The sequence below is a fragment of the Podarcis raffonei genome, chromosome 2, assembly GCF_027172205.1.
Source record: "Podarcis raffonei isolate rPodRaf1 chromosome 2, rPodRaf1.pri, whole genome shotgun sequence".
NCBI classification, from domain to species: Eukaryota; Metazoa; Chordata; class Lepidosauria; order Squamata; family Lacertidae; genus Podarcis; species Podarcis raffonei.
In genome coordinates, this window is record NC_070603.1 from 116,615,181 (window position 1) to 116,640,002 (window position 24,822).

At 45.4% G+C, this 24,822-nt stretch overlaps 2 protein-coding genes across 2 annotated transcripts in view; both read left to right on the plus strand.

Annotated features, from left to right (window-relative positions):
- Positions 1-24,822, plus strand: part of LOC128408780 (zinc finger protein 236-like) — a 117,788-nt gene that overhangs the window by 53,952 nt on the left and 39,014 nt on the right. The window lies entirely within an intron of this gene.
- Positions 1,950-23,602, plus strand: LOC128409167 (zinc finger protein 729-like). The gene is made up of 3 exons (XM_053379420.1): positions 1,950-3,764; positions 16,365-16,390; positions 22,235-23,602. The coding sequence occupies exons 1-3, from the start codon at positions 2,087-2,089 to the stop codon at positions 23,480-23,482; spliced, it is 2,952 nt and encodes a 983-aa protein (XP_053235395.1). The 5' UTR covers positions 1,950-2,086; the 3' UTR covers positions 23,483-23,602.

Genomic DNA, 24,822 nt, shown 5'->3' on the forward strand with positions numbered 1-24,822 from the left:
TGCCACCTCGTCTTGATGTCTTCTGCTTCTGTTAGGGCCTTACCACTTTTGTCCTTTATTATGGTAATCTTTGTACGAAATGTTCCTTTCATATCTCCAATTTTCTTGAACAGATCTCTGGTTTTTCCCATTCTATTGTTTTCCTCTATTTCGTTGCATTGCTCATTTAAGAAGGCCTTCTTGTCTCTCCTTGCTATTTGGAAATCTGCATTCAATTTCATGTATCTTTGACTATCTCCCTCGCATTTTGCTTGCCTTCTCTCCCCCGCAATTTGTAAGGACAGCCACTTTGCTTTCTTGCATTTCCTTTTCATTGGGATGGTTTTCGTTGCTGCCTCCTGTATAATGTTACGAGCCTCCATCCATAGTTCTTCAGGCACTCTGTCCACCAAATCTATATCCTTAAACCTGTTCCTCACTTCCACTGTGTATTCATAAGGGATTTGATTCAGATTGTATGTTACCGGCCCAGTGGTTTTTCCTACTTTCTTCAGTTTAAGCTTGAATTTTGCTATAAGAAGCTGCTGATCTAAGCCACAGTCAGCTCCAGGTCTTGTTTTTGCTGACTGTATAGAGCTTCTCCATCTTTGGCTGCAGAGAATATAATCAATCTGATTTCGATGCTGCCCATCTGGTGATGTCCATGTGTAAAGTCGTCTCTTGTGTTGTTGGAAAAGAGTGTTTGTGATGACCAGCTTGTTCTTTTGGCAGAACTCTATTAGCCTTTGCCCTGCTTCATTTTGAACTCCAAGGCCAAACTTGCCAGTTGTTCCTTTTATCTCTTGATTCCCTACTTTAGCATTCCAATCCCCTATATTGAGAAGAACATCCTTCTTTGGTGTCATTTCTAGAAGGTGTTGTAAGTCTTCATAGAATTGGTCAATTTCAGTTTCTTCAGCACTTGTAATTGGTGCATAAACTTGGATTGCTGTGATGTTAAAAGGTCTGCCTTGGATTCGTATCGAGATCATTCTATCATTTTTGAGATTGCATCCCAGTACAGCTTTCGCCACTCTTTTGTTGACTATGAGGGCCACTCCATTTCTTTTATGGGATTCTTGCCCACAATAGTAGATATGATGGTCATCCGAACTGAATTCGCCCATTCCCGTCCATTTTAGTTCACTGATGCCTAGGATGTCAATATTTATTCTTGCCATCTCATTTTTTACCACATCCAACTTACCAAGGTTCATGGTTCTTACATTCCAGGTTCCTATGCAAACTTTTTCTTTGCATCATTGGACTTTCCTTTCGCTTCCAGGCATATCCACAACTGAGCGACCTTTCGGCTTTGGCCCAGCCGCTTCATCAGCTCTGAATCTACTTGTACTTGTCCTCTGCTCTTCCTCAGTAGCATGTTGGATGCCTTCCAACCTGAGGGCCTCATCTTCCAGCGTCATAACTTTTGTATGCCTGTTGTCTTTGTCCATGGAGTTTTCTTGGCAGGGATACTGGAGTGGCTTGCTGGTTCCTGCTCCAGGTGGAGCATATTTGGTCAAAACTCTCCACTATGACCTGTCCATCTAGGGTGACCCTGCACGGCATAGCTCATAGCTTCTCTGAGTTATTGAAGCCCCTTCGCCACGGCAAGGTAGTGATCCAGGAGGGGGAGGCTCTTCTTAGGTTCATATATATTGCAATATTTTTACAGTTACATGTAGCACTTAAGTTTTACTTATTTCACAAAGCAGACACTGTTACTTGAGCCTGAGATCATTTCCTCACTTGAAAAACAAAAATAGAGATGTGTCTAATAAGCCAGTTCAACCATAGATCTGTATTATAAAATAATGCTGCTTTATTAAGTGTGAATGTAGTGATCATGTGTTGTTCTTGCCATTATCACATATTCATTCCTAAAAATTTGGAACACAGAGAGGACAGTGGAGAATGGAGAGGGGTTAAAATGAGAGAAGGTGCAGATTAGGATTGGCAGGTGTTTAGTTCCTTTTTTGTCTTTCTTGAAAGTCTAACAGGATTCTCTTTCATCCCAGACTCACAAACAATTGAGGAAGATGAAAGTAAGAATTCTGTGGAGCCACCTGTGAATTCATTGGGAAGAACAAAGAAACAGCTTAAATGTATGGAATGTGGGATGTGCTTTTATCACAGTGGAAGTCTGAGGAGACATCAACAAACTCACAAAGGAGAGAAACTATTTGAATGTATGGAGTGTGGAAAGAACTTCAAATGGAAGGATAACCTTACAGTACATTGGCGAACTCACACGGGGGAGAAACCATTTAAATGTATTGAATGTGGAAAGAGCTTCAGTCAACTGGGGGACCTTAGAATACATCAACGAACTCACACGGGGGAGAAACCATTTGAATGTATTGAATGTGGAAAAAGCTTCAGTAAGAATGGAGCACTTAAAATACATCAACGAACTCACACGGGAGAGAAACCATTTAAATGTATTGAATGTGGAAGGAGCTTCAGTGAAAGTGGGAAACTTAGAATACACCAACGAACTCACACAGGGGAGAAACCATTTAAATGCATTGAATGTGAAAAGAGCTTCAGTGGAAGCCAAACACTTAGAAGACACCAACAAATTCATACGGGAGAGAAACCATTTAAATGTATTGATTGTGGAAAGAGCTTCAGTGAAACTGGGAAACTTAAAATACACCAACAAACTCACACAGGGGAGAAACCATTTCAATGTATTGAATGTGGAAAGAGCTACAATCAAAGTGGAGACCTTAGAATACACCAACTAATTCACACAGGGGAGAAACCGTTTAAATGTATTGAATGTGGGAAGAGCTTCAGTAAGAATGGAGCACTTAGAATACATCAACGAACTCACACGGGAGAGAAACCATTTAAATGTATTGAATGTGGAAGGAGCTTCAGTGAAAGTGGGAAACTTAGAAGACACCAACGAACTCACACAGGGGAGAAACCATTTAAATGTATTGAATGTGGAAAGAGCTACAATCAAAGTGGAGACCTTAGAATACACCAACTAATTCACACAGGGGAGAAACCGTTTAAATGTATTGAATGTGGGAAGAGCTTCAGTAAGAATGGAGCACTTAGAATACATCAACGAACTCACACGGGAGAGAAACCATTTAAATGTATTGAATGTGGAAGGAGCTTCAGTGAAAGTGGGATACTTAGAAAACACCAACGAACTCACACAGGGGAAAAACCATTTAAATGCGTTGAATGTGAAAAGAGCTTCAATGAAAGTCAAACACTTAGAAGACACCAACAAATTCATACAGGGGAGAAACCATTTAAATGTATTGAATGTGGAAAGAGCTACAGTGAAAGTGGGAAACTTAGAAGACACCAACGAACTCACACAGGGGAGAAACCATTTAAATGCATTGAATGTGAAAAGAGCTTCAATGAAAGTCAAACACTTAGAAGACACCAACGAATTCATACGGGGGAGAAACCATTTAAATGTATTGAATGTGGAAAGAGCTACAGTGAAAGTGGGAAACTTAGAATACACCAACGAACTCACACAGGGGAGAAACCATTTAAATGCATTGAATGTGAAAAGAGCTTCAATGAAAGTCAAACACTTAGAAGACACCAACGAATTCATACGGGGGAGAAACCATTTAAGTGTATTGAATGTGGAAAGAGCTTCAGTCAAAGTGGAGACCTTAGAATACATCAACAAACTCACACAGGGGAGAAACCATTTAAATGCATTGAATGTGGAAAGAGCTTCAGTGGAAGCCAAACACTTAGAAGACACCAACGAATTCATACGGGAGAGAAACCATTTAAATGTATTGATTGTGGAAAGAGCTTCAGAGAAACTGGGAAACTTATAAGACACCAACGAACTCACACAGGGGGAAAACCACAGATACTTTTATAAACCTTTCCTTCTATGCTTCCATGCAATACTGACAAAATCAAATCAGGCCAATGCTTTCAGTCCCAGAAGTGGAGCTCCCTTTCCTGTCAAGGGAGGTGTCCAAGGAGCATCTGGAGCCCTGCCATTCCTTCTGTCCCTGGCCCCTTCCCCTCCTCTCTCTGCCATCCCTCGGCCACTCTTGACTCCACAGTAGGAGACTGGATCTGTCTGTGATGGTGAGATGTCCTGGCCAGTGGAAGGACCACTTCCTGTTTCCTGCAGCTCCATCCTACCTTCTCATGCAAGGTGGAATCATGAAGCAGGTGAAGGCTGAGCACACCTAAGGGTGACCTGGGGGTGGGGGTGGGATTCTTCTTAATCTTTCCTCATCTGTATCAAAATCCACAAACAAAAAGGGGCTTTGTTCAGGCACAATCAGTTTTATGGAGCTGCGTTTAAAGGCATTACTTTGTGACACTAAGAGCCCCTTCTCAAAAAACAAGCATTAAGAGAATTTAAACTACATACATTGTTGTTTAGTCGTTTAGTCATGTCCGACTCTTAGTGACCCCATGGACCAGAGCACGCCAGGCACTCCCGTCTTCCACTGCTTCCCACAGTTTAGTCAAACTCATGCTGGTATCTTTGAGAACACTCTCCAACCATCTCGTCCTCTGTCGTCCCCTTCTCCTTGGGCCCTCCATCTTTCCCAACATCAGGGTTTTTTCCAGGGACTCTTCTCTTCTAATGAGGTGGCTAAAGTATTGGAGCCTCAGCTTCATGATCTGTCCTTCCAGTGATCCCCCAGGCCTGATTTCCTTCAGAATAGCGTATCATATATAGACCCTCTATTTACAGCAAGAGCTGGGGTGTTGGCTGTGCAGCGGTGTTTTGAAAACAACTTGTGGTTTTGCCTGATCTTGGTGTCAGATTCCATCTTTTTACAGAGGAATTGACTCCCACTGGGGAAGATCCCTGGGAGACCCCATGTGCTTGTGGCATCATTGCTATAGAGTTCTTGTGTACATGGTTGTGTTAGAGGAATTCTAAGGTCATATATATATATATATATATATATATATATATATATATATATATATATATTCATAAATTTACAAGGCAAACATATACATAAGTACATAAACAAAGTGTCTGAAATAGTACAGGTGAGCAATCCTGAAACCATTTTGTCTCTTGCAAATTGACTTCAAATGTTTCTCTGCAATGAGGAAGGAAATGGAAAAGCCTCCCCATTGTCTCTTTGCTCACAAATCCTGTCTTAAGAGCATATCTGTGTATGAAAAGGGTGAGCCTATGACCTGGATGGCCAGGATGCCCAGGTAAAAGCAATCAGTGACCATTATCAGGTATCCTGGCAGACAGGTTTTCTGCTGTAGACCGCCCCTTCTGTGATGTTTGTATTATGTTTGGGGGGTGGTCTTGAGATACAGAGGAGGTAATTTTCAAATGTCTATATTGTTAGTTTCTGTTTGTGCCACTGTGCAGCTGTTTTGAGTCACAGGACTCTGTTTACATTCCGGAGACCTTCCAGGCTGTTGGAAGTCTCACGGGAGCTGGGAGCCGGATGTGATGTTTACTGGTTTTCTGTTCCTTTGTTCCTTTGTTGTTTCAATTGCTCTCTGCTCTCAGAGAGAGAGGAAGTTTATTTTGCTGTCTGCGTAGCTTAGAAAATAAAGCTTTGTAACGTAGACATAAATCTCATCACATCCCTGTGCTGGATTCTCTGCTGAATGGGAGAACGTGCCTGAGGCCTTATCAAAGGATCAGGTCATTAATTATTCGTCTGGAGGGCGATTCTGAAGGCTCGGAGGAAGATGAGCTTTATCAGCTTGGCGGAGCTGAGATCCCGACATATATAACAGCTTGCACACCATTGTTCTAGGTTCCTCTCCTCCCTACCTGCATGTGGGGAGTGGGGGACCCTGTTTAATAAAGTTTAATAAAGATCATGCTTACTAGCTGCTTTGCTTCTCAATAGTCTCTGGTTGGCCTCTGTTGTGAAGAAGAAGAAGAAGAAGAAGAAGAAGAAGAAGAAGAAGAAGAAGAAGAATTATTATTTATTATTAGGGTCAGAGACCAGCTTGCTGGAATTAAATGTCTGTTATATATATATTTATGTATGTGTTTGCCTGGTACATTTATGAACATTTCTTTTATATTTTATAACAGCCTCTGTTATTTTCTACTGCTGATAGAGAACCTAGTTAAGGACTCTATATGGGCTTTTAGATACCCCATAAGGGAAAGGGAACAGTATTTTTATTATAACAGCTGCATACAGAGCCAATGGTCTTCCACCCCCTGTGCAAATATGGTGTTCAAAAAAAAAGTGGGGCTTTTTTCCGCGAGTACTCAAACATCCATGAAATATACTCGGAGTCGAGTGTGGATTTCATGCTCTTTATTCAGCTCATAGTAGTGAGGAATTAAGGTTCCCCCAAAATATCTGCTTTATATACATTATTTACGCAATGGGCCACGCATAATTGGCTAATTCTGGGATTCTCCTGTAGGCCAATCAGGTTGCGGGTACATTTCTACCTGGAGCTGGACTGGGTGGCTCCTGTGGACCAATCATACTGCTGCATTGTTCTAGGACCAATCCGACTGCTGCATTCTGAATCCTATTGTTCTAGGACCAATCAGACTGCTGCCTTTTGGATCCTCTTCAACTCAGTACATAACAATCCACAATATTCCCTAACTGTTCAAAGTATGGCACTTACTGTAACAATTCCATGGTGAGTACCTTCACCTTTATTGCTTTAAAGGCAAGCACTGAAAAAGGGGTTGCTTTTTAAATTTATTGCTTTATTTTTCACGACAGAAAACAAAGCAAAGAACTCCCCCTCTGTCCTTACAAATTAAAATTGCCCTCCACTTTTTCTCAGTACTTCCCACAAAGAATATTTATTTCACATCCGTAGTGTACATTCAGCACGTATTGAAAGTACATGGTTCCCCCCAAAAGATTCATGGGAGGGGTTGCATGTGAGGAATTCTTTGGCAGTTAGTTAGTCTGTCCGGCAGCAGCTGCTGCTGCTGCTGCAAGTCCCTGTTCAATGTTCCTGTGTCTCTGTGAGAATACAGGACACTGCAAAAGACACTGTGTGTAATGAATGTGCAATAAGCCAGAGAGAGAGTGTTGCCCCTTCAGCAGACATCACACACGCACACCGACTACCAAAATCAACACAATCACTTCTGCAAATGTCCCCACAAAACACTTCATTACAGTTTTTCCTACCTATTCAAAGGCCTCTGCTGCACATAACAATTCCCTGATAAATGTATCTATGCACTGGGAAATCTTCAGAAATTCATATAGAACGCAAGACTTGCCCCAGGATAAAGGATGGAAACTGATGTTGGCAGATAGGAAGTTAGCATTTCTTAACTACCCGAAGCCAAAGGGCTTCCTTACACAGGAAGAACGCTCGGTGCACTTTGTGAATACTTTAGATGACATGCTGCCAGGGAAAATAAAATTAAAGGACATTACTTCAGTAGATTTTATATTCTACAATGGATACTCTCTGCGAGTGATTGCCTCCTTCAAAGATCAAAACTTGGCTAAATATATATATAGATCAAGATATTTGCTGTTAAAGAAAAGGATAACGGTAACAAGATTCTTTGAAAACAGCACATGTTTGAAATTGTTTCCTGATGAGTTTACGACAGCTGAGATAAGATTTTCTTGTAAATCAAAGGTGGAGAGAGGACACTCAAAAGACAAACTGGAACATACTGAGCAAGGGTCCTTGAAACTAAGACAGGAGATGAGACTGCCTAATGAGGGGACGGATAACTTCTATCCAGAAGAAAAGGCATTAATAAATCAGTTTGGATTGTTGCCTTTCCTTGCCCAATCTGAGATCTTGAGAAGATTGGAGACCCTTAGAAATAAGCTAACAGAGATGAATGCTCAGGAAAAAGTAAGAGAGAAAGAACCGGCAACGGACCAATTAAAGAAAGAGAACCTCTCTGAAAAAGCCAAGACAGACCCCATGAAAGATTACTCTTATAATACCTCTGCAACTGCAGAGATAAACCTGTTAACAACAGATCTAACACAGTGCGCAAGGGACAAACTACCATCTAAGAAGGAAACCATCCTTATGGCAACCATGAAAGATTACCTTTATAATACCTCTGCAGCTGCAGAGATAAACCTGACAGCAACAGATCTAACACAGTGCGTAAGGGACAGCAACAATCTACCATCTAAGAAGGAAACCATCCCTATGACAACCACAACGCGCTCTTGGACCAGCATGAGATACCTGGATGAGGATGAACTTGGTACCAGTCAAATAGAACACCTCAAGGTTGATTCGCCAAAAAAAGGAGTATTGATCACTAATGTTAGCACGCTGCACCCTTCAATTGATTCCATTGAGTACCTGGGCGACAATACATCTATGGACATTGCCAAAATGAATGAAATCCAACTAACAGATAAAAAGATAGGCCCAAAAAATCTTTTAAAGGCAAATTGACTAAGATCAATGTTTGGCAAGACAACGTGCAACCTTGCCTTGCTAACTTGGAATATTGCAGGTTGGCAAAAGAGGGTTTCTGACCAATCCTTTGCTAAATATATCCAGAGACATGACATTGTGTTCCTCCAGGAGACCTGGAGCACAAGTGAAGTGGAGCTAAATGGTTTTTCTGCGTTCTCCCTCCCAGGTCTTTTAAGTACTAGAGGGGGGCGAGTTAAAGGTGGGTTAGTTACCTTAATCTCAACAAGGCTAAGGGCCATATTTAAAGAACTAGACCCACTAGACCATCTGGCCACAGCTGTGCAAGTACAGTGGAGAACCCACAGCTTGCTGCTGATTAACGTATACCTACCCCCACAAAGAGAGAAAAGATTGATAAGAAACACTTGGGCTCAGTTAGAACAGTATCTTGACAAACTATCAAATCAATTTCCTGATGCCTCTGTAGTGGTGGCAGGCGACCTAAATGCCAGAACTGGACAATCTGATGAGGCTTTGTATGCCCATTTCCACGAAACAGTCCCCATTATAGAGGAAACCCACCCAATACCAGCTAGAGTCTCAAAGGATAAAGGCTGCAATTATGCCGGCTTATGCCTACTACGCTTGGTCAACAAGTTGGACTTGGTTATACTGAATGGCCGTACAGAGGGGGAGAAGGTCGGAGAATTCACATTTATATCTAACAATGGCGCCTCCACAATTGACTATATAATCGTGTCGTATGATCTTCAAAACAAAGTTCTGGAATGCAAAGTGGAGGAGCGCTTAGACAGTGACCATCTGCCATTAAGTGCACTCGTAGCTGCGGGGAAGGATTTATCCTGCGCTGAGAAAATCGAGCATTCGAGCCCTACAGCTCTGGAGCTTAGATATTCGCGTATCAGATGGACAGATGAACTGCATAAGGAAATTTCAAGCAGGCTATGCTCAAAGGAATTCCTCACTAAGAGAGAAAACCTTATAACTTCCTCTAGCCATGAACTAAAGATAAATTTATTTCAGGAGTTAATTTCACTCCTTCAAGATTCCCTGAAGGAAAAAAGGAACAGGCCAAGTAGGCAATCTTCAGTATATAAAAACTCCAAACCCTGGTTTGATCAAGAATGTCAGGACATGAAGCTAAACTTACTGAAAAAATACAAGAATTATAGATCTGCCAATTTACCCCAACTCCCCACGGGCTGGTTTGAAGATAAACGAAACTATAAAATTTTGATCAAAAACAAAAAACTCCTGGCACAGAAAAGAGAATGGAAATGCCTAATAGATGCATCCAGAGAGAGAGATTCGGCCACCTTCTGGAGACTGGTAGCAAATGGAGTGCGATCTACTTCCTCAGAAGTGGAGTTTACTATACCTGCAGGGACTTGGGAGGCATTTTTCCAATCTTTATATTCAGCTCTGCCTTTGACACAGCCACTAATACAGTGTGCGGCAGGTGATGAGTGGCCTCCGGTGTCGGTTGCGGAGATTAGGAGGCTTATTCAGGCACTCAAACATAGAAAAGCCCCGGGAGCAGATAATATTTCTCCTGAGCTTCTCAAAGCCAATATTGACTGGTGGGCCCCAGTCCTTGCCACCCTTTTCACCAGCATAGATCAAACAGCAATAATACCAGAGGACTGGGGATTGGCAATCATCGTTCCCATATTCAAGAAAGGCTGTAAACTTGATCCAGCCAATTACAGACCAATCAGTCTCTTAAGCATCATTAGCAAACTTTATGCAACTCACTTACGTGAAAAGTTTGCGGACTGGCTGGAACAGGAGCACATCCTAAAGGAAGCCCAGGCTGGTTTCAGGGCACATAGATCAACTCTAGACCAAGGACTGGTATTGCAACATCTAGTGGAGAAATACACCTCAAAGAAAGGAGGCTCTCTCTATGTAGCCTTCATAGATTTCAAATCAGCTTTCGATTCGATACCCCGGCATAGACTTTGGGAAAAATTAAATGCCACAAACATCGATAGACGTCTTTTGCTTCTTATCCGTAGACTACATGAAAATACTCGGATCCGTGTTAGATGTGATCGTTATGGGAACCTATCAAAGGAAATCCAAAGTTTCCATGGTGTCAAGCAAGGCTGTGTTCTTGCCCCCATTCTATTCAACTTTTATATAAACTCCTTAGTCGGAAAGATGGAGGAAGCAAGTACTCATTCCCCAAACCTAAACAATATACCAATACCAGTCCTTTTGTACGCAGATGATGCGGCACTTATTTCCTTCTCTTGTGTGGGTCTAAGAAAACTTCTACGAGCTCTTACAGAGTATTGCGAAGCTGAACACCTAATAATAAATTATACTAAATCAAAAATTATGGTGTTCCCCAAGAGAAAACTCCGACATAAATGGAAAATTAATAACCAACCTATTGAGCAAGTAACATCTTTTAGATATCTTGGAATAATTTTTGATGAGAAGGGATCTTGGTGCCATCAGATTAAGAATTCCATTGTCAATGCGCAAAGATCTTTTAGAGCTATCATAAGATTCTTTTACAGAAAAGGAGGTCAATATGTTCCTGCCGCCTCCCAGGTCTTTGTTGCAAAAATACTTCCACAACTGATGTATGGCACCCAGATATTTAATTGTCAAAAACTCAAGTCCCTGGAATCTGTACAAACTAAATTTTACCGCTCCCTACTAGGGTTACCTACCTGTGTCTCCAACACTGCCATTAGGCTGGAGGTAGGTCAACTCCCTATTAATGCCAGGATATGGATCCTGAAGATTCACTTCTGGCTAAAACTCATATTTTTCCCAGTGGGAGTGGCTCCATTGACTTTATTAGACCCGTTCCAGTCTAAATGGAGATTGTCGCTTTATGAAAAATTGAAGGGCCTGGGGCTTTCCCCACAAGAACTTATAGCCGCAGGTTTTGAAAAGGCTAAAATGATGGTGAGCCAGCGAATAGGAGATGTAGAGCTTCAGGACCATATGAGCAAGATAGATAAATATCCAGCTATCCAAGATTATGAAAAAGGGTTTAATTTAACCCCATATTTGCTGGATCTACAAATCGCAAAATATAGGCGGGCGTTTACCCTTACCAGATTTGATGTACTGCCATCTGCCTTACTAAAGGGCAGATACGAGGGCACACCCTATGCCGAACGAGTTTGCCCATGTGGTCTGAAGGAGGTGGAAACGGCTTCACATGTGTTGTTACACTGCGACCTTTACGGGGATATCAGGTCACTGTTTATCTCTCCTATCGTCCAGAAATTTCCAGGTCGATCTGAATCCCAGCGGCTGAAAATCCTACTAGGAGATAAAAACCCAGAAGTAACACTGAAAGTGGCCAAGTTTTCTGCGGCCGCGATCAAGCGGAGGGCATTAGTTGTAAAAAAGTAAAAGATCTGACTCTTGGACAAGCCCCCCCCCCTTTTTTTTTTTTTTTTTTTCTTTTTAAGTCTACACATATATGGTAGTGCATATATGAGTATATATGTGCGTGTGTGTGCATATGTGCATTGTTTTTATGTATAATTTTACAACTTTTAATTGACACCATCATTCCCTCGTAAACTACTGTTGTCTTTATGTTGGTTTTTTTTCTTCTGGTCTATGACCGTAATAAACTTATTCATTCATTCATATAGAATCACTTGAGTGTTGGATTTACACCATTCCAACGTTTTTCTGTTCAGGAAGGAAATGGCTGCCAAGGGAGGAGCTTGGGACATGAGTGAGGGCAGCCATAATCTCTATAGTGTGAGCCCATGTACTCAGCAGCCCCTCTGTCTGAGTGATATAATCTCGCATCCTGATACCTGAGTGCGGGACAGGTAGCCATTCCAGAAACAATAGCAAACCCAGATCAAGACAAAAGGGTGTGATTAACTTGACTGGGAAACAGGGACATGTAAATATCTCTTTTGCATCACTTGATGAGTGTATTGCGGAGGTCAGTGGAGGGGGGGGGGGAGCCCTGATGCTCAGGTTTCTGTCGCCATACCCTCCCAATTTGTGATGTAATTTGTAATGCATCCATGATGTAATTTTAGGGGTGTTGTGGGTATCTCTGTAAAACTGATCAAAGTGGGAGCCATCCTTTGTTCTGGGCTTCCTTCCTGGTGGCGGGTGGAAGTCCTGTTGCAATAGTTTTTTAAAAATAAAGATCAGGCCTCCTGGCTGCTGTTTTGCTCCTATATTCCTGGCTGGCGTCTTTGTTTGGTAATCCAGGTGAACCCAAGGATTTTCCTATAACAAGACCCTTGAACTTGCACCTTATAATGCGATCTGAACAAAACTGGTGAAGCAGTGACGACAATATATTCTTGCAAGACCTGAGAGCCAAAGCAGGCACAGTCCAGCTGGGGCAAAGAATGAGCTTATATTCCCTATGCACAAGTTCCCTCCCTCGTCTTCCCATTGGTTGGGTGCTACAAGGATTTGCTTCCCCCAATTATCAAATAACAGACAAGAGGCTGAACGTGGAGAGAATCTTCTCCTTCCTCCTCTGAGTTGCCTCCACTTCCGGCTTCACCAGCAGAGATAATTTCCCGGCTTGCAAAGGAGGGAGGGGAGGAGGCGGGAAGCGGGGCTGCATTGTGCGGAGGAGGGGGCTTCTTCCTAATTAAGCCTCCTAATTAAGCGCCTCACTCCCTGCCTCCCACGCGGGGGCTCCCATTCCCGCCCCCGCTGCCCAGGATTTCGGGTGAGTGCAAAGCCAATGGCGGGGAAGGAGGGAAGGGGCTTTGCGAGGGGGTCCAGGATGAGAAGCCCCGGGACGGGGAGAGGCGGCCCTGCACAAGATCCGGGCGGGGAGAAGAGAAGGGAGGAAAGGGAGCTCTTTTCTTAAACGGGGCCTTGAAGGGGAGGGGGGGAGAAGCTTCAGCCTGCAGGGATCTGGTGCAAAGGGAGTTGCAGGCGAGGAGGCGGGAAAGGGGAGAGGGGTGGGCATTGCTGGCCAGGATCGCCTTAATAATAGTATTAATTTTAATATCTATACCCCAGCAGAAGGCTCCTCGCAGGAGGGCCTCAGTGTCCGGCTTCCTTCCTTCCTTCCTTAGGTACCAGGCGAAAGTCTTTCTCTTCTCCCAGGCGTTTGGCTCATTAAACAATCTATGGACTTCACAACAGCATTGGGGGGGGGTGTCGTTTTTATTTCTTACTCTGCTATGCATCTCTGTGTTTTTCTATTGTATGCTGCCCTATGATCTTTGGAGGAAGGGCAGTATAGATATGTAAAGAATAACACTAAAAATAGGTTTTAAAGAAGTGCTCTCTTTAAGATATCACGTGGTGTAAACGTGTATGTTGTCCTCTAGGTTCAAACACATAGTAAGAGCAAGCAGTGCTCCAAAGTGCTTCTCTTGTGAACTTGCCATCTAAGTTGTTTACTCCTGACCAAAAGAACTGGGGGGGGGGGTCCTCCTCACCACTTTTAACGTGTTCATTCACAATCGTAGTGTTCACCATGTGTGTATCTGCAGTGAACCAGGCGCTGCAGCTCCTTCCCCTCTCATTGGGCTGCAGAGGAGGAAAGGGATGGGTCTGAAGGCTCTTCCTGCCTCTCTCCCCTGAGGAACAAGAGCAAAGGGTGTTTGCAGGGCAGGAGGGCAGAGGAGGGGGCAGAGGGAGCAGTGGGCGGATCCCCACCTCTCCCAGGGGGTCCAGATGCAAGCAAGGGGCTTGCTTCTTCTCCATGCAAGGGCCACCCATGTATTCAGAGCAGTCCTTTGCAGATTAACTCTTAAGTTCCCAGGAATCTACTCTCAGGCCTCTAATGTACTTACCATGCCAGCCTTAGGAAGGGAGGTGGCCCAGGCAGGTGAAAGGAATTGCCAAAGGTGTTGGAAAATGGGTGGAGCTCTTGGGAAGTGGGTGCCCAATTGTGGCATCTCCAGGGGCAGCAGAATGTCTTGGGCAGGAGAATCCCTGCAGGGGCTCTCAGACTCCCTTGGCTTCTTCTTCTTCCCTCCCAGGAAGCTGCAACTTGCTCTGGCTTCTGTTCGATTATGTAGTTCATGATCTCACCTTTCCCAGCATGCCTCTGTAGATTAGTCCAAATTAAAATCTAATGAACAGAAATACCTGTGCTTCTTCATGGCAGCTTAGGAGAGTTACCAAGACAATCTGCAAGTGAAGCCCCATCCCTGGGAGGGATTTGCAATGGTGATTACCCTCAGTCATCCTTGTTTTTTCTTTGACAATGATCTCCCCTTGTTGTAGGAGTTGCCTCCATTAAGACAGACCAGAACCGGAATGCCCATGGGCAGGAGAATCCCTGCAGGAGCTCTGAAACTCGCTTTTCTTCTTCCTCCCTCCCTCCCTCCCTCCCTCCCTTCCAGGAAGCTGCAACTTGCTCTGGCTTCTGGGCTCCTCAGGAAGCTGAACCTGCAAACCTAGCTGAGACTGAACCTGCAACTCTGGCCAGGATGGAAGGAGGAAGATGGACGGTTGACCTGGTCAGGCTGTCTCCCGCATCCCTCCCCACAACCTCTGAGCATTCCCTCCCAGGACCCTTGGAGAAATCTGGTGAGTTCCAGGGGAGAGGAGATGGGGACAGGGATAGATGGATGGTGGAGGGAGAAAGAGGAAAAGATGGAGAGGAGACAAATGGAAGGAAGTTCCTAACAGGAAGAAGGAAGGGGTGAGGCTTTCTCCAAAGCAGCTCTTTGTTTCTTGAATCCTTTTCCTAAAGTAGTGGGGGCAGATTTTCTTCCTCCAGGCTTTGAAATCTTAGATGTTATTTCCACGGCAGGAATAATTGATGATAATGATGTTGCACACCAATCCTGAAAAATGGGTGAAGGGGAACGGAAATGCTTCCCAAAATTATTTATAATTAATGTATTTAAATTGTTACTATTCCTCTTATTTTTTATAGACAGGGTCACAATGATACATTCCACCAGCATCAAAACACAATAAATGCATGCACCTCCCCAGTTTGGTGGGCTTAAGGGACAAAGGGCCAGTTATTATGATACACGATTCCTGTGGCTGGAGGCTCTTACACTTAGGATTGGGCATATTAAGTCCAAGAGCGTCTGGTATTATAAGCAAATTGTGTAAATCTTACACACTGGGGTTGTTTGTGAGAGTGAGTGAGTGGGATAATAATTTTAGCGCCCCTGTGTAATGGCTTGGTTCTCCCGCACAGACATGATACAACTCCAGTAGTAATTATCTCAGGTTTATTCCTCAAACTCACAAATCACTGTGGAGCTCAGTCTTCGGCCTGTTCATCCCAGCTTGCAGTTGCTGAGTCCTCCAGCAAAGAAGCCCCCACTTTCGCTTTCTTGCAGATTCTCTCGATCCTACGATTTTTTGGACAGGCTATTTCTGAGGTCTCTTGTGTCAGAGCTCAAACTGGAGCCAACGGTCTGTGCCCCCCCCCCGGCACCCCCTCTTCCTGCTCTTTGTTCTTTGCTCCTGCTGCAGCTTGGCTGCTCCTCCCCTGCTTCACATTCCAACCGAATCACATCTCTTGCGTTCTCAGGCTCTGTCAGCGGAGGCACGAGAGGCTTGAGATTCACAGAGCTGACACCCTGTAATTTTGTCCATCCCTGAGCTTCCATGGAGATACTGTGGTACAACCTTGGTGCAAATTTCAAAATAAGTACACAAAGCCAACAAAGAGACTCAGAGGTTTATAGTGGCACCAGCTTTCCTGGTCAAGAGTCCACTTTGTCAGACTGCAGCCCACAAAAGCTTAGGCCATAATACATTTATCTGCCTTTAAGGGCTGCAAAAGATGAATAAACAGAAGCGTAGTTCATCTATGGAATCTATCCTACAGGAGACAGTGACGGCCAGCAATATGGATAGCTTGAAGAAAAGGATAAGACTGACGTCTCTGCTCTGCCCTCGTGGTCTAGGCAATAATGCCTCTTAATACTAGTTTCTGGAAAGCACACGAAGGCAGAGAAGACTCTTGTGCTCCAGTCCTGCTTGCCGGTTTCCCACAGGCATCTGGTTGGCCTCTGTGAGAAGAGGATGCTGGACTAGATGGGCCTTTGCCTGATCCAGAAGGCTCTTCTTAGGTTCCTATTGTCAGAGGCTTAGTGCTGTCCAGCTGGCCATAGATAAGACTCTGGGCTCCCAGCCAGTTCCAAAACAATTGATTTATTTGACAAGTTCAAACGCACATCTCCAGCGTCTCCATTAACCTCCTTCCCCTTGAGCTCAGTTGCTCTCTCTGATCTATTTCCTCCTTTTCTTCATCCAGCATGCAATTCTGCGAAAACTCCTCCCCTTACTTCCTCTGTGTACAGTCTGACTTGTCCCAGGCTCCTCATCCTCCCCTTCCACGTCAGACTGACTGTCTGACGATAGGCTGCTAATAATCTCTTTGGGCTCTCTATAACTGCTAGTTTCTGTCCTTTCATCTTTTCCCGTTTGCCTCTCCCTGACATCCACCCCCTCCTCAAAGGCCCCCTCCCGCTCAGGAGACCCGACTACGTCCCCTTCTCCTTCCTCAGAGGTGGTCGGGGAGAACCCCGCAAAACTACCCTCTTCCTCATCTGTCTCTTCAAACACACTCCTCCAACCGCCAAGTCTTGTTGTTCCCCAGTCTACGCCTTCGTCTTCTTCCTCATCCGATGCTGGGAAACCTTCAAATTCCTCTTTGTCGTCTGTTGTTTCGAACACCTCTTGTAAGGACCTCACCTTGCCTTTCGGTTTGTCCGGGAAGAAATTGTGGAACTCCTCTACCAGCTCATCGTTAGACATACTATCTCCCGGGACCCAGGTATTCTCTGATGCCGGGGCCCCTTCCCAAGCCACCAAATATTCCACATTCCCCCCTCTCCAACGAGAGTCCAGTATTTCCATGACCTCGTTACACTGCTCCCTTTCCTCCATTTCGAGTGGTGAGCCTTCCACTCCCCCACTACCCGCTCTCCTTCCCCCCTCCCTGTAGGGGAACAGCAGTGACCTATGGAACATTGGATGGATTTTCATGCTTTCTGGCAACCTGAGCTTAAACTCCACCGGATTTATTTGCCGGATAACCTCAAAGGGCCCCACCTTCCTGGGCTTGAGTTTCTTACAGCCCCCTTTCCAAGGCAATCCTTGCGTGGACAACCACACCTTGTCACCAATCCTGATGACCTCCCCTGATCGCCGATGTTTGTCGGCTTCCTTCTTGTATAACTCCTTAGCCCTTTCCAAATTTAACTGCAGCTGTCTGTGGATCGCTTCCATTTCCTCCACAAACTGTTCGGCCGCTGGAACACCCCACGACTCCTCCCCCCTCCCGGAGAAGGCCCTTGGATGAAGCCCATTATTGGCAAAGAACGGTGTTATCCCTGTGGATACATTCTCTGCGTTGTTGTAAGCAAACTCTGCCAGGGCTAGTTTGTCCACCCAATCGTTTTGCTTCTGACTTACGTAACGCCTCAAATACTCTTGTAAAACAGCATTCGCCCTCTCCGCTTGCCCATTGGTCTCGGGGTGTCTCGCCGTTGTAAAGCTCACTTCCACCTGGAGCAGCCCCATGAGTTTGCACCAAAATCGTGAGGTAAATTGAGCCCCCCGGTCCGACACCACCCTTGCAGGTATCCCATGTAACCTAAACACGTGCTCTACGAACAGCCTAGCTGTTTCCTCCGCCGTTACAGCGTGCGAACAGGGCACGAAATGGCACATTTTGGTTAAGTGATCAACCACCACCATGACCGCTGTCTTCCCCTTACATCTGGGCAGATCAGTGATAAAATCTACCCCCACCACCTCCCACGGCTTCCCCGGTGTGGGCAATGGTTCCAGCAACCCCGCTGGTGCTGCCCTATCCCCTTTGGCCCTCTGACATGTGTCACATCCTCGCACATATTCCTTTACATCCTCTCTGACCCTTGGCCACCAAAATTCCCTCATGACCAGTAGCATGGTCTTATGCTGTCCAAAATGCCCAGCTGTACAACTGTCATGGAGTTGCTTGAGGATTCGGCCCCCGAAGGTCTTCTCCTGGAACATACAAGGCCCCCTTGTGGTACAGTAACTCCCCTTTCACCTCAAAACCACCCTCGGCACCCCCTCTTCCTCTTAACTCCCCCATCTTTTGTCTGGCAAAGGCATCGTCTCTGAGCATTTGCATCAGTTTGTCATCCTTGATCAACGTCCCCCCGCACCACCATTTGCTCTCCGGGAACATCAGTCTTGCTACAGGTGGCCCTTCCCCCATCATATACTCGGGTTTCCAGGAGAGCGCATCCGCCCTTGCATTCTGCTTTCCCGGCACGTATTGGATCTTGAAGTTGAAGTTGGCAAAGAACTCTGCCCATCTTATCTGTCTCTGGCACAACACCCGTGCCGTACGCCAATACTCCAGATTTTTGTGATCAGTGGACACCAAAATTTGGTGCTTTGCCCCAACCAGGAAGTGCCGCCATTGTTTAAAAGCAGCCACGATCGAAAGCAATTCCTTATCGTAGATGGTGTAGTTCTGCTCTGATTTGTTGAGCTTCCGCGAAAAGAAGGCACACGGACGCCATTCCCCTTTTTGATCTGGCTGCAGCAGCACCGCCCCTATTGCCCAATCAGACGCATCTGTTTCCACCCGTAGTGGGGCAGCCGGGTCGACGTGGATCAGTTGCTCCTCTGAAGCGAAAGCCCTCTTTAGTTTCTCGAACCCCTCTTGGGCCACCTGCGTCCACTGAAACTTCTTCTTAACACTGAGACAGTCCGTGATTGGCACCGTCAATTCTGCGAAATTCTTTATGAATTTCCTGTAGAAATTGCTGAAACCCAAGAACCGCTGAACATCTTTCCTGGTTTTGGGACTCTCCCATTATACCACTGCCTTCACTTTCCCCGGGTCCATAGCCAACCCCTGGTCCGACAGCTGGTACCCCAGGAATTCGACTTGCTTTGCGTGGAACTGACACTTCTCCAGCTTGACCCACAAGCGGTTCTCCTGGAGTTTGCTCAGGACCTGACGTACATCCTTCACGTGCTGCTGTTCGTCTTCCGAGAACACAAGAAGATCATCTAAAAAGCAGACACAGTTTTTGTAGAGCAAGGGTCCTAACACGTGGTGCATGAAGGCTTGGAAACAGTGACTTCCGGACTGCAAACCGAAGGGCATAACTAAATACTCAAACGCCCCCATCGGGGTGAACATGGTGGTCTTCCACTCATCGCCTTCTCGTACTCTGATAAGGTTGTAAGTCCCTCGGAGATCCAGTTTGGTGAAAATCTTCCCCTTCCGCACCCGTGCCAAAACGTCGATTCTCAGCATCGGGAAGGCCACTGGTTCCGTCCAGGAATTCAAAATTCTATAGTCCACCACAGTCGATCTCTTGTCGACGAAAAACACGGGACTCCCGCCTGCAGCCTTGGACTCCCTGATAAAACTCCTTCTCAGGTTCTTCTCAATAAACTCTTTTAGGTCCTGGAGCTCTCCCTCCGACAGTCATACGGCCGATGGGGTGGCAAAGCATCCGCCTCTTTCTCACTGAATACCTCCTGTAGATCCCTGTAACACGATGGAATCTCGCTCGTCCCCGCTCTGCATGCTGCTGCCCTCCTGCTCTTGCTTTGACGATCTAGCCCTTGGGCTAGGCAGTTCTCCATGCAGTGCGTTGAGCCAAACGTCAGGGACCGTTGGTGCCAGGAAACCATCGGATCGTGCAATGCCAACCAGCTCATGCCCAATATGATAGGCGGCCCCGCCAGTGTGGCCACATGAAAAGCGATGACCTCAGAGTGTGTGGCCACCCGCATTCGCATTGGGGGTGTTTGATGCGTCACTTCACCCCCCAGCAGTTCTCTTCCATCAATTGTTGTCACTTGCAGCGGAAAATCCAAAGGCCTCAGGTTCAGTTGGTGTCGCTCCGCAAACTCCTTGCTGAAAAAGGATGCTGAGGCCCCCGAATCAATTAAAGCTAACTCCTCCACCGTCTGTCCATTTGGGAGTTCTAGCACCACCTTCAACATTATGCTTGCTTTGGGATGTCCAAGCCGGGGACTTTCCGTGCTGCTCCCGCCTGACTGTTGCCCCGGTTCCCCACCAGCCAGGCCTCTTCGTTTCCCGAATGCTGGGGCTCCTCTCCCTCTGCCTGCTGAGTGGCCCCCACCATTCCCTGCCAGTTGCGATGCTCTGGGCACACTCTGGCAAAGTGCCCAGTCTTCTGACACACAAAACATCTTTTTCCCACTTGCCAGTTTTTTTTTTTCCTTCCCGCCAGACCGTTGGGCTTTCAAACTCTCCCGCGCCCTGGCTGTGCCTATCTCCATAGGCTCCGGCGCTTGTTGACATTCCGAGGCAGCTGCTGGCATCTCAGGAATCCGGTCACCATGGAAACTCCGCTCTCTGCCTTGCTTCCTTTCCCTCCATCTGGCTTCTTGTCTCAGACCCACCCCAAGAGCAGCCTTTGTTAATTTGTCCATATTTTTGGGTCGTGGCCCTCTTGCCAGCTCGTCCTTAATTTCTGGATTAAGTCCATTTTTGAATATGGCTTGTACTAGGTCTCCTCTAAATTCCACCCCAGTTTCTGAACCAGCACAGCAAACTCAGACCAGTAACTGCGTACAGTGGATTTGCCTTGTCTCAAAGCCAGCAGCTCCTCCTGCGTTCTGTCAATTAAACTCTGATCTGCATAGATAAAATCCATTGCTTGCCAGAACTTGGCTTCATTTCTGAGGGCTTCATTCCCCGAGGCTATTAACGGCCTGATCCAGCTTCGAGCCCCTCCTCCCAGATGTCTAATGATGTAAGCAACCTTGGCTGCATCGTTCTGAAACTTATCTCCTTCCAGTTCCAGAAAATATTTCATCTCTGTTTTGAAATCCAAGTAACTTTCCGTGTCTCCCTGGAACCGTTCCACCCACACGCACCTGCCCCCATCTGCCGATAGCCCACCTTGGGTTACTCTCTGAGCAGTCCGGGCTTCCTCCAAACGACTCTGCAGGTCTTGGGATTTTTGCTCCAGAGCAAGATTTCGCTTTTTCAATTCCAACAGTTCCTTCTCCATGTTGAAGCTGTTTCCTTTCTCCACCAGCTTTCCAGCAGCAAAAGTAATGATCAAGAAGGGAGAGAGCAAGCTGTCAGAGGCTTAGTGCTGTCCAGCTGGCCATAGATAAGACTCCGGGCTCCCAGCCAGTTCCAAAACAATTGATTTATTTGACAAGTTCAAACGCACATCTCCAGCGTCTCCATTAACCTCCTTCCCCTTGAGCGCAGTTGCTCTCTCTGATCTATTTCCTCCTTTTCTTCATCCAGCATGCAATTCTGCGAAAACTCCTCCCCTTACTTCCTCTGTGTACAGTCTGACTTGTCCCAGGCTCCTCCTCCTCCCCTTCCATGTCAGACTGACTGACTGACGATAGGCAGCTAATAATCTCTTTGGGCTCTCTATAACTGCTAGTTTCTGTCCTTTCATCTTTTCCCGTTTGCCTCTCCCTGACACCTATATATTGCAATATTTTTACAGTTACATGTAGCACTTAAGTTTTACTTATTTCACAAAGGAGATACCATTACTTGAGCCTGGGATCATTTCTTCACTTCAGAAAGAAAAAATAGATGTGTCTAATAAGCCAGTTCCACCATAGATCTGTGTTATAAAATGATGCTGCTCTATTAAGTTTGAATGGAGTGATCATGTGTTGCTCTTGCCACTATCTCATCAGCTTATGTAAAATTTGGAACCTAGAGAGGATAGTGGAGAATGAAGGTGTTACAATGAGAGAAGGTTCAGATTGGGATTGACAGGTGTTCAGTTCCCTTTTTGTCTTTCTTGAAAGTCTAACAGGATTCTCTTTCCTCCCAGACTCCCAAACAGGTGAGGAAGATGAAAGTCAGAATTCTATGGAGCCACATGTGAATTTATGCAAAAGAACAAAGAAATTGAGGATACAACAACAAACTCAAAAAGGAGAGAAACTATTTGAATTTACGGAATGTGGAAAGAGCTTCAGTGAAAGTGGAAAACTTAGACTACATCAACAAACTCATACGGGGGAGAAACGATTTGAATGTTTTGAATGTGGAAAGAGCTTCAGTGATAGTGGAGCACTTAGAATACATCAACGAACTCATACGGGGGAGAAACCATTTAAATGTATTGAATGTGGAAAGAGCTACAGTGATAGTGGATCACTTAGAATACATCAACGATCTCACACGGGAGAGAAACCATTTGAATGTTTTGAATGTGGAAAGAGCTTCAATGAAAGTCGAACACTTAGAAGACACCAACGAACTCACACAGGAGAGAAACCATTTAAGTGTACTGTATGTGAAAAGAGCTTCAGTCGTAGTGGAACACTTAGAAGACATCAACGAACTCACACAGGGGAGAAACCATTTGAATGTATGGAGTGCGGTAGGAGCTTCAGTCAAAGTGGTGCACTTAGAATTCATCAACGAACTCACACGGGGGAGAAACCATTTAAATGTACTGTATGTAGAAAGAGCTTCATTGAAAGTGGAACACTTAGAATACACCAACGAACGCACACGGGAGAGAAACCATTTAAATGTATTGAATGTGGAAAAAGCTTCAGTCGTAGTAGAACACTTAGAATACATCAACGAACTCACACGGGAGAGAAACCATTTGAATGTTTTGAGTGTGGAAAGAGCTTCAGCAGAAGTGGAACTCTTAGAATACACCAACGAACTCACACGGGAGAGAAACCATTTAAATGTATTGAATGTGGAAAGAGCTTCAGTGATAGTGGATCACTTAGAATACATCAACGAACTCACACGGGAGAGAAACCATTTGAATGTTTTGAGTGTGGAAAGAGTTTTAGCAAAAGTGGAACTCTTAAAATACACCAACGAACTCACACGGGGGAGAAACCATTTAAATGTATTGAATGTGGAAAGAGCTTCAGTCATTATGGAAACCTTAGAATACATCAACGAACTCACACGGGGGAGAAACCATTTCAATGCATGGCATGTGGAAAGAGCTTCAGTACAAGTGGGAAACTTAGAATACACCAACGAACTCATACAGGGGAGAACATATTTAGATGTATTGAATGTGGAAAGAGTTTCAGCAAAAGCGGAGCACTTAGATTACACCAACGAACTCACACGGGGGAGAAACCTTTAAAATGTATTGAATGTGGAAAGAGCTTCAGTGATAGTGGGAAACGTAGAAGACACCAACAAACTCACACAGGGGAAAAACCACAGATACTTTAATTAACTTTAATAAACCGCATAGGTGTTTTTTACCTTTACTTCTATGCTTCCTTGCAATCCTGACAAAATCAAACCATGCCAATGCTTTCAGCCCCAGAAGAGGAGCTTCCCTTGGTGTCAGGGGAGGGGTCCAAGGGAGCATCTGGAGCCCTGCCATTCCTTCTGTCGCTGGGCCCTTCCCCTCCTCTCTCTGCCATCCCAGGGCCACTCTTGACTCCCCAGCAGGAGACTGGATCTGTCTGTGATGGTGAGATGTCCTGGCCGGTTGACGGACCACTTCCTGTTTCCTGGAGCTCCATCCTTCTTTCTCATGCAAGCTGGAGTCCTGAAGCAGGCGAAGACTGAGCACACCTAAGGGTGGCAGGGGAAGTGGGTGGGATTCTGCTTAACCTTTCCCCGTCTGCTCCTTTTCTGGATCCGAAATCCCCACACCAAAAGGGGTAGTGTGAGGACACAATCAGTGTTATGGAGCCGCACTGAAAATCATTGCTTTGTGACTGTAAGAGGCCCTTCTCAAAAAAACAACCATCAAGAGAATTTAAGCTATAGAATTTAAAACAGATAATTACAAAAAAGAAAGCAGTCTGGCGCCACATTGCGTAGGAGTTACTTTAGCACACTGTACCTGCAGCTGCCTTTGAAAAGTGCTCAGAAAGTTCAACTGGCTCAAAGAGCTGCAGACACATTGCTGACCAGGGCTGGCTATAGGCAGCATAGGACTCCCGTATTAGAACAGCTCCGTCTGCCAAATTGTCTGTTTCTGGGCACAATCAATGTTTCCACAAGAAGAGGAAGATAGATTTGGAGTGCTGCATTTTCAAAAAAGATGGACCCATGACTATTTCTTTGTGGAGCAGAGCCTCATTTGTGTTACGATATTGAAGCAATGCAGCTGCAAACTGCTAGCTTGAAAGCAAAACAATGGGAATGTTGGAACTGTCCATGGGAAACAGAGGGACAGTCAATTCACAGTGTGAAGCACCGGAATTAGCTCAGAGTGTAATATGAGCTCTTCCTTTTGTTCCTGTCTAGGAAGTACAGAAAGTGTTTGCCACTAGACTGCTAGAGTTTGAAGAGAGCAGTCATGTTTTTTTGTAATGCTGCAAAGACAGAAATAAAGGCATGAAAATACGTTTCTGTCTATCTCTTTCCCCTGCCACGGGGGGCAGGAAAGAGGGGGTGTATCCTTCTCACGCTGAGAAGGATCGCCTATTGCGACCTAGCCTGGATCTTGCTGGGGAATGCAGCCAGGGAGGTCAACAGGAGATCAAGCCGGGTGCCTGGGAGAGTTGCCAGTTTCTCCTGATATGGGCTTGATTTCCGACAATTTGTGGTGAGGC

What these genes read in the sequence shown, in the direction of transcription:
- LOC128409167 (XM_053379420.1), top strand. Translation starts at nt 2,087, where the DNA reads ATGGAATGTGGGATGTGCTTTTATCACAGTGGAAGTCTGAGGAGACAT. An exon ending in GGGAGAGAAACCATTTAAAT is followed by an intron (nt 3,765 to 16,364) that starts GTATTGATTGTG and finishes GGCTCTTCTTAG; the next exon opens with GTTCCTATTGTCAGAGGCTT. An exon ending in ATTGTCAGAGGCTTAGTGCT is followed by an intron (nt 16,391 to 22,234) that starts GTCCAGCTGGCC and finishes GAATGTGGAAAG; the next exon opens with AGCTTCAGTGAAAGTGGAAA.